A 10,376-nucleotide genomic window follows, 5' to 3' on the forward strand; every position below is an offset into this window, starting at 1 on the left:
GAAGTGGGGCAGGGTTGAGGGTTATTTAAAGAAGGGGGGCCGAGCGAAGGGGTTGGAAGCGGAGTGATTCCCCACCCGGGTTCCATCTAGCTCTTTCCAGAGCAGCTACTGCCACCGCCCCGCTCCCACGCCATGGAGCCGGGCACCGCCGCAGTGGCAGCCACCGTGGCAGCCGCTGATGCCACCGCCACAGTCGCGGTCCCGGAGGACGAGCAGCCGGGGCCGTCTACCTCGATGGAGGAGGGAGCGGCCGCCGTGACCACCGAAGCCACCGCGGCCACGGACAAGGGCGAGAAGAAGGAGGTAAAGAGCAAGGGGGTGTGTGCGTGGGGGGCGGACAAACGCGGAGCCTGACCCCGCCGGGAGCTCCAACTCTGACCTTTGGGTGCCGACAGGTATCTCAGGGAGGGGGTCGGCGCGGTGGGGCGGGGAGGCTGCCTCCCCTCCCCCTCCCCGTGGCCGCGGGAGAGCGGGCGGGGGCGGGGCGCGGCGTCGGCCTGAGGGCGCGGGAGCGGGACCCGTGGCTGCGGAGCCCCCAAGAGCCCCCAGCCTCCTCCCCATTCCCGGAACTGGGGGACGGCGTGGGGGGTGGGGCGGTGCAGGAACCCGCCGCTGCCGCTCCCTGTCCTCGTGCCCGCCCTTCTCGGCGGCCTCCGCCTGGGAAATCTGGGCCCTTCATCCCACCCTCGCGCCACGGGGGCTTGGCTGGGACTGAGATTTTTTTTTCTTTGCATTTCAAGGTGCTGGTGGTGGTGAGGAGGGGGTGGGCGCAGAATGAGAGGGAAGACATTTCTTTCTTTGCTTGGCAATGTCAGCATTGGGGATGGCAGAAGAAAACCATCCCTTGTTCTTTTTTTGCTCCTTGCCTGCTGAAGTGGGGGGTGTCACCCCGAGAAAGCGAGCTCTCCGTGGCGTGTCCCCCAATTCCCAAACTGAGGAACCAAGGACGTTGACTTAGGAAAATTTCCAGCGTCTGCACCCCCACTCCCTCCTGCCCCGCCCCCGACGGTATAGTGTTTCACTCCAGGGCCACCCAAATGGTCCCCCAATCCGGCCCCAAGCCTCCCAGGCTTCCGCCTCCTTCTCCTAGTGGGCGCTGCTGGCTCCTGGACACACGCAGGTTTTTTCTTTCTCTCTCTCTCTCTCTCTCTCTTTTTTTTTTTTAAATCAATCATTGCCAGGATGAGTTGCTGCTAATGTACTTAAGAGGCTTGACACCTATTAAAACCAAACCTAGGAAATAAGTATTATCTCCATAGTATATATTTAATGTGGAACCAAGACTTGCAAATACAACTGTGAAATGCGTTGAAAATTTGGTTTGAAAGACAAACCTAGGAGGTTATTTATTATATGGGTTTTTGATGTCTAATAACATTGCAGAACAGATCGTTTATGAGGGCTTTTTTTTCAATTATGAGTAGACATAACACAATTTTTAAAATGGTAGGTAATTAAAATTAGGCTTTAGAGATCGCTAGTGGCTTTGTCTGAATCATTACATGATACGATTCACCCAATGAAAAGCTTTTGAGGGAAATTAACACCTTTTCCCTTGAATTAAAGGAGTAATTTTAAATTTAGCAGTTGTTTAAGTGATATGTTTTACTGTTAGAAGGTTGTCTAAACAGAAAGACAATTATAGTGCTAAGTGCAAACCATAGAAAATATACACATTTTTACATCTAGATGGCACTTGGATCAGTATGACAATTTTGATGGTTGAAGCTGGGCCAAGTACCAAGCATCAGTATAAATCAAATGTAGGAAAAAGAAAAAAAAAAAAAGTTCTAAAGGTTCCTTCTTCTCACCTGATTGGGCAAATGTAAAATGCAAAGCATAGGGCAGTATATATTAAGTATATAATCTAGATGGGCGAGTTTTCCAGGTTATATACAGTTTTTGATTTGCGAAAAAGACTGGGAACTAATTTTAAAAACCTACTAGATAAAACACACACACACACACACACACACACACAACACTAAGATTATATATTATATAATATATATATGCTGTTGTTAAGTGCTGTAGAGTCACTTAGTTACCCTGTATGGAGTTTCCTAATCTTGTGCTTCAAACCGACCCTGTGGTCCAGTGCTTTATCCTGCAGCCCCACATTTGTAAACTCTAGTCTCATCTGAAATTTTATTTGGCCACAGCATAGGGAAGTATGGGGATATGTGGTGGGAACTTTCTGGATAACTACTTTAGTCACTAGTTCTCTTTATTTAATTTGAAATTTTTCCTTGCAAATCCAAATATATTGTGCACGCCCTGGACACTTTAAGTGGTGTATATTAGAAGTACGGATTAGCCTTTTCTGCATGACCGTCAATTACTGCTTTGGACACTGATACAAAGCCAACTGAGGTCCAGAAGGTGGTTTCCTCTAACGTAAATAACCGCTTTCAAGACTGTTCAGCGGTTCAAACTCACCTGCTGCTCCTTGGAAACCCTATACAGCATCACTAACTTAACAACAAGAAGACTGTTCAGTGTTATGTTGATTTGTTAAATACATTTTCTGTGTCTTCCCTGGAGTCAGGCTGTTGACTAGCATTTTTAAGCTCCTCATCTACTTTCATCAGAAGGGATTTATTCGTTTACAGTTATTGGTGGTGGTGTTAAGTGCTGATGAGTCAGTTCCGACTCATAGTGACCCATATAGGGTTTCTGCGGAGTGACTGGTGGGTTTGAATCACCAACCTTGCAGCTGCTTATCCCACTGCACCACATCAGAACACAAATATTTCTCTTGAATTCAGTCCTCTGTTCTTATTGACAGTGTGCTTCTTTCTAGAATTCTTTCCCCATGTCATCGGCTACTTATTTTATTCTATGTGATTTGGGGAGACAGGTTCTCAAACGTGCTAGAATTGTACAGTGAAACCTGCAAAATCCAGAACTTTAGTAAGGCAGGAAGGAACCATAGAAGAGTGGCAAGACTGCACCTTGTCAAAGGCAGAAGACTTGGGAAACCTGGAAAAACAAGGCAGTCCCATTGAGTTCTGGCTCTCATAGGTTTCACTGTGTGAAATAAAAATAGCTCTGAATGAAAGCACGTTTATGATGAATACAGTAGATGAGATTTAGTGGATTGACTTGTGACGCTGAGATGCTCAAAGGTATTTTGGCTTACTTTCTGCTTCTCGAACTGACTTAAAGTGATGATTGGATACCCTAACATTGAAGAAATGGAGCTGGTATATTTGGTAATGAAAACGTCAAGGAAAAGGTCATGGTTGTTAAAAAGGGATTTTTATGACCTTAGACTGCATTCTCATGGCATCTAGAATGCCAGATGATAAATACATGTGGAATGCATAGAATTATCTTAGTCACCTTTTTAAATCTGTCTTTTGGTTGTCTGAGAACAATTTAAAAAAGTATGTATACATATACAAACTCGAAGGTTTAGAAAGTAAGCATTTTAATATTTTTTATTTGGAAGATAATGCCAATTAAGTAGTTACCAACAGCACTGCCCAAGATTTGGAATTTTAATTAGTATAGAATTAGATTTTTATGGTTTTCTACCGCAAGGTAGGCAAAAATGTAGTGAGTAAAATGTTTTCCTAAGAAGTTTTCCTTTTCTGAAAGTAAAGTAAACTTTACTTCCAGAAAAAGGTAATAGGCTTGTGTAGATGAAGCGAAGTAATTTTCACTGTTTTGAAACTTGAAAATGAGAATACTTACAGCTTTTCAAGGCATGATAAAGGTATGCCTTTTGTTACCCAATTTTTCTTGCTGCTTTGAAACTCTAATAGGATTTATTGTAGGAGGTGGTTTTAAAAGTTCGTGGGGAAATGGAATGAAAAGATGATGGAATTTTTCTGCGAACTTTTGGAAGCCTACTGGTATACATGATAGTTTGAAAGTGTGAGTTTGTAGGTTCTCTAGTCCATCCATCTAGGATTATGTTGAAAACATCCTGGATGGAGACTACGTACATATACGTGCTGTCAATCAAGATGGTTGTTGTTTGACTTAGAGTAACTCAACAATATCTGATCAGCACTCCAAAGTAAGATCCTGCCCAGGGTCAAATCCCATTATCTTAGTTTGGATTTTCTTAAAATAGACATTTTCTTAAATGTTGAATGAGAGTTATTTTCGCGTTTGGAGTCTTGTTTTTCTTATGCTAAAGGTCGTGTGCTGTTGGGGAGTTTTTGCCTAAGTTTTTAGATACTGGTTGTCAGACAGCTATGATAAAACTGAAATAATTTTTTTTATAGTTTTCACAAACATAGTTGTCTTGACTTCCACAAACTGTTAAAACTGAAATGCTGTCAGCTTTGTTCATGATGAGCCGAATTGTGTTTTAAGTGTTTTGCTTTTTAACTTCGTACAGGGAAGGAGCCATATCATGTATATAGTTCAAAAGTATAAGTTTGCTTTTTTAAAGGATACAATGCATGTGATCCCTCTTAGAGATTTTCAGTATTTTTAAGTAATTCATTAATGTTAGTTTTCAAAAAATGAGAGCTTTTTCCATATGTAGGTTAAAAGTTAACAGCCCTGATAAATTGCCTCTATAGATGATGTATGTAAATGAAATACTTTACAGCTGTTTAAAGATAAACATAAATACAGTTTAAAATGATAACCCTTCATGGTTTTAAATATATATGATCACCTGTATTAGATAAAAGAAGTTTAACTATTCTAATTAAAATATGAAAACAGTTTTAAAAGTATGTCTTCAGGAATGGAAACGGCTGTATTGTTTTCTGAGAAGTCTAGCATACTTGCTATAGATATGTTTCTGATAATTAATATTTGCTGTCCTGGAAGTATTTGGTTTGTGCTTGATAAAGAATAATGTGTTCTAGGTAGTAAATCTCTCACTTAATAATTACATGCTTTCTTACATTACAAATTCAAAAATAGGTGAAAAGACTCAGTGTTTTACCTTTTGGTTTTTGTTTTAATTAACGTTTCTGTGGTTTTCACTCTTTTTTTTTTTTTTTTTAATTGATCCTCGGGTGTAGAGAGCTAGATTAATTATAAACCCTGCTTCGTGACATACTCTCATCATTGGTCCATGCATGGCACACTTAATTCATTTAGTTAATTACTTTTTACTTCAGTCAAAAACCTGGCCCATTTTTTTTGACCTTGCTTTTTACAATTTGATGATTTATTTTCTTTGGACTTGTAGAAAAGCACTTCTCCGTTTCAACTCAAACTTGCTGCTAAAGCTGCTAAATCTGAAAAGGAAATGGACCCAGAATATGAAGAAAAAATGGTAAATATACTCTTGGGTAGAATAGTGAATGCTGTAGTTAAGTTTTTTTTTTTTACGTTTTTAATGGGAATTGAGTGAAGGTTAACAGACAAGATCATCAGATTTAATTACGTTTTGTTTCATCTAAATGATTACAGCCCCTACTCCTCCATGCAGCAGCAGTTATCCTGCTTCTCTTCCCTGTGGCTTTACATCTTATTTTTCACAAATCAACAAAGCAAAACTATTTGATGTATACATACAAAACCAAAAAAATATATTCATTTAAATGGCCAGACGGCACATTTTGTAAGTTAGTTTCCTGCCCACAGGCACACAGCCCTTCTCAGTCCATGGGCCTAGAGTCCGCAGCTGCTCTTATCTCTCCATGCCATCACCTCTACCACTGTCTCTGCTGTCTATGTTTTTCTAGGTAGGATCTCACGTTCCACACATGCGCTTCCTTCTTGATGGTCCTGGAATCCTCTGGTCCTGAAATGAAAGACTAACTACTTCCCTCTTTCAGTTACACGTCTTCTATAATTGCAGTTGTGTCTACAGTTACAACAATGAATCCTGCTAACAGTTACCCACAATTGAATCATAAATCATATCACCATCATCCCCCACTGCTTATCACTAGATCTATCTGGAAAAGAAGAAAACTACTCAGTGGAGATTGTACATTTACCTGCCTCATTTTGGAACTAAGCACACTCACGAAAGCTTATAAACCAGCCAATTTGTGCCTTTATGTTGTTGTTAAGTCGATTCTGACCTATAGTGACCCTGTATAGGGTTTCTGAGGAGCAGCTGGTGAGCTGGAACCACTGACTTTGCAGCTCAAACCAACTGTGCAATTGAGTGCATTAACCCACAGTGCCATACCAGGACTCCTCGTGCCTTTTTTGATAGCCTGTGTCTAAATTGCTCATCCTTATCAACCCAGTGCTGGTATGGCGCTGTGAGTGAATGTGCTAGACTGCAAGGTTGGTTTGAACCACAAAGTCAGCTGCTCAAGCTACCAGCAACTCCTCGAAAACCCTATACAGGGTCGCTGTGAGTCGGAACTGACTTGATGGCACTCAATAACAACAACAGCATCAGCACAGTCCACTGAGAAAAAAATTTGCTCTTTGATCTGAAGAATCCCTCCATTTCGGTTGGAATTTTGAGTAATTGCATCCATAAGCAAAGGTCCAGTTCACCTATAGTTAAGTTTTAAAGATGGAAAAAGGTTATGTATGTATAGACTGTGATAGAGTTGTCGATTTTAGAATGAGAAAGTAACTGTATAATCCACCATCATAAACTTTTGTTGAATAAATGAATCTCCTCATTTTCAGATGAGGAAATAAAGGATCAGAACAGCTTTTTGGAATACTTGGGACTAGAAGTCAGGTCTGATTGCTCCTTACCTTCAAATTAAGGTGTTTTATGCTACAAGCATTTTATTCACCAAGGGAAAATACTTGTATCAGTGGCACGATTATCAGTCCTGTTTTGAGACCTGTTTTCTTTTTCCTTATAGTCAGTGGTGCTGGTTGGTGGTTAAGTGCTGTGGAGTCAGTTCCTACTTATAGCGACCCTATATAGTGTTTCCGGGGCTGTAAATCTTTACAGGAGCAGAAAGCCTCATCTTTCTCCCGCAGAACTGCTGGTAGTTTCAAACTGCTGACCGTGAGATTAGCATCCTGATTTATTACCAGTACATTACCAGAGTTCCTTTTTAGCCGATATGTGCATGAATATGGGACTGAGTGCGATACATTATAAAACATGTAATAAGGTAATACACTTTCTTGAGGGTAGACTATTTGACTAGTGCCTGAAAATATATGTTTAAGCAGTATAACCTTACTTACACATAAATATGGCTTAACTATTGTTGTTTGTTGTTAAGAGTTGTCGAGTTGGTTTTGACGTATAGTGACCCTGTATAGGGATTCTGAGAAGCAGCTGATGAGTTTGAACTGTTGATCTTGCAGTTCAAACAGACCTTGAGGTGTCCAGTACTTCTCCTATAGCACCACACCAGAACTCTTGGCTTGGTTCTACATGTAATTTATTCAGTGTTAGTCACGACAGTCAGATTTTAGCTTTAACCTGGGAACTTGATTAACTGAAGTGAGAAGTTACAGCTAGTTGGAGTGGATTTTTTTCCAGAGGTATGTACATTAAGCAGAGATGACGTGCGTGTTTTGGCTGTTGATAGCTCTTTTGATAAAATCCTGTACCTTAATGTGTAAGGCCACATCTAATGTAGGCATCAAGGTACCCTGGTGGTGTAACAGTTAAGCACGCAGTTGCTAACTTAAAGGTAGGCGATCCGAAACTACCCAGTTGCTCCAGGGGAGCTAGATCTGGTCATCAGATCCTGTAGAGATTACAGCCTTGAAATCCCTACTGGACAGAGCTCCTCTGTCACTATGAGTGGGAATTGACTCAGAGACACCTAACAACAACAACAATGTAGACAGTTCATGTTTTAACAACTCTAAGAACAACATTCCAGTGAAGATAACAGAAAATGAAAGTTTTGGGCCTCCTTCCAGCTCCTGTACTGAATATATTTGTCTAACTTGTGGATTTATGTTAATGAATTCTTCTGTAAGTTCTGGATGTTATTAATTATGCATCCTTCATTGGCAATCCAAATCCAAGGGGCTTCAGAAAGTTCCTGGAAAAATTCCATTATTTGCATTCCATTTTCCATAAATTTTTAAAGCCCTGTTGTATTTTTTTCTCTAATCTGTGGCCAGATCGTTACATGATGTTCAAAGATAGTCTTCATTTTTCCCCCCCTTTATCTGGAATGGCGTGAATCTTAGATGTTCTAGTTTAAAAGTTTGATTGCATTTAGATGGTACAAGTGATATGCCCTTAAATTTTTTTTTCCTGAGAAACTGTAATTGTTGTTAAGTGCCGTTGAGTAGGTTCCGACTCACAGTGACCCTAGACTCGTGGGTTTAAGCCACCGACCTTGCAATTCAAACCAACCTTGCAGTCCAGTGCTTATCCTATAGCATTATTCATGAGCGTATATGTATTTGTTTTTCCTGAGTCCTGCTCACTTTAGGGAGAAACTTCACATACTATGAGCATAAAATAGAATTTTCCAGATGAATATAACTGAATAGAGAAATGTTCACATAGAAAGTATTTTGAGAACAGATGACACTAAATTTTAAGATTTTAGAGATCTCTAGATGCAGCCTAAGATTCCTTAAGAGTTACTTTATGGTGGTGGTGGTAGTGGTAATGTGCCGTGGAGTCGGTTTTGACTCATAGCCAACCTGTACAGGGTTTTTGAGGTTGTAAATCCTTATGGGAGCAGAAAAGCCTCATCTTTTTCCCACGGAACAGCTGGTCGTTTCGAACTGCTGACCCTGAGGTTAGCAGCCCAAATTGTAAACACTATGCTACCAGACCATACATAGAATTGCTGATCATTTCTGTTTTTAAGACATTTTGATGCTTTGTTTTGGGACTATTTAAGAAAAGAAAATCATGATTTGGGAAGAGGATTAACTTTTTGACCGCAGTTCTTTAAGAAGGGTACTTCTTACTGGGGCTTCTTCTAAGACTATCAAATCATTTGGCTTCTATTCAAAGTTTATGAACACACTGTTTTCAAATTCTGTTGCTTACTAGCTGTGGGACCCGGGGCAAGCTACTTACCTCTCTGTGCCTCAGTTTTATCATTTATAAAATGGGAACAATGCTTGTGTCAATTTCATTGGTTTGTTAAGAGAATTAACTGTGAGTATGTTTAAAGTGCTTAGACCAGTGCAGTGTGCAAATTAAGTTCATATTTAACAAAAGTATGTTTTAGGTAAGTAAACGGTGAGTAACCTCCCCCCCCCCCAACTTTGTTTTGTGAAATTAGAAAGCAGACCGAGCTAAGAGATTTGAATTTCTACTGAAGCAGACGGAGCTCTTTGCACATTTCATTCAACCTGCAGCACAAAAATCTCCAACGTCGCCTCTGAACATGAAATTGGGACGTCCTCGAATAAAGAAAGATGAAAAGCAGAGTTTAATTTCTGCTGGAGAGTATGTTGGCCTCATTCTCTACTTCTTCCTTCTCTCCTTTCCTCCCTCCCTCTCTCCCTTTTTCCCTCCTCCCACCACTCCTGACTCTCTCACTCTTGACTTATTCAGTATAACTTTATATATATATATTAGCTAAAAATCAGTTTGCTGTCAGTGTAACTGTGTATTGGAAGCAATGGTATGTTTTCCTTACAAGAAGCCAATGAGTAAAAATATTCTACCAAATTCCAAGTGAGCACAGAGATAACACATTCCCCCTTCCCAAAGATACTAGGATCTCTCAAAGATACTAGTGATGCACCTTAGCATGTGGATTGAATATGAAGGTATTTCTTTTTTCCTTTCAGCTACCGCCACCGACGCACGGAGCAAGAAGAAGATGAAGAGCTACTTTCGGAGAGTAGGAAAACATCTAGTGTGTGTATTCGATTTGAGGTGTCTCCTTCTTGTAAGTACTTCATCACTTTGGTGATTTTGTTTTCAGTTTGGTTTTAGGAAAACTTTACCAGCTTCCATTAGCAATAGTATGAGACGCATGATTGCTTTCCCTTACCCTAGATGTGAAAGGAGGCCCACTAAGAGATTATCAGATTCGGGGTCTGAACTGGTTGATCTCCTTGTATGAAAATGGCATCAATGGGATTTTGGCTGATGAAATGGTAAGTTTAGCTAAAAATGTATTTTCTATTTACCAGCAGTTTTTTATGTATATTTGAAATGCCTGAGCTCAGCTCACCTGCCCTCCCCTCCCCCCTTTTTGGGGGGGGGGGGGTGTTGGAAGTGGAAGATGTACATGAAAACACTCAGAAATATATAATCATTTAAACAGCCAAAGGGTACATTCTGCAAGCCTGCCTCCCAGCTGCCAACACTCAATCTTTCTCTTTCCATGAGTCTAGAATCAACAAATCATATACTTTGTTTCATTACAATGATTATAATCTCTTCCATGTACCATCAGTTAACAGCATTACTCTCTATTCATTTTAGCTCTTTTTTTTTTTTTTTTTTTGTAAACACTCAGGCATATATAAATTATTTAAAACACCAAAGGGCACATTCTGCAAGCTTGCCTCCTGGCTGCAAACAC

General features: G+C 40.4%; 1 protein-coding gene across 2 annotated transcripts in view; it reads left to right on the forward strand.

The window, feature by feature from the left end:
- Positions 1-132: 132 nt before the first annotated feature.
- SMARCA1 (SWI/SNF related, matrix associated, actin dependent regulator of chromatin, subfamily a, member 1) overlaps positions 133-10,376 on the forward strand; it is a 93,602-nt gene continuing 83,358 nt past the window's right edge. For both annotated transcript variants that reach the window (XM_006862839.1, XM_006862840.1), the window contains exons 1-5: positions 133-303; positions 5,165-5,251; positions 9,120-9,286; positions 9,634-9,734; positions 9,845-9,945. In XM_006862839.1, the coding sequence (XP_006862901.1) occupies positions 133-303; positions 5,165-5,251; positions 9,120-9,286; positions 9,634-9,734; positions 9,845-9,945 (627 nt within the window). The remainder of the gene's footprint in view (positions 304-5,164; positions 5,252-9,119; positions 9,287-9,633; positions 9,735-9,844; positions 9,946-10,376) is intronic.

Source organism: Chrysochloris asiatica, unplaced genomic scaffold, assembly GCF_000296735.1.
Source record: "Chrysochloris asiatica unplaced genomic scaffold, ChrAsi1.0 scaffold00051, whole genome shotgun sequence".
Classification (NCBI taxonomy): Eukaryota; Metazoa; Chordata; class Mammalia; order Afrosoricida; family Chrysochloridae; genus Chrysochloris; species Chrysochloris asiatica.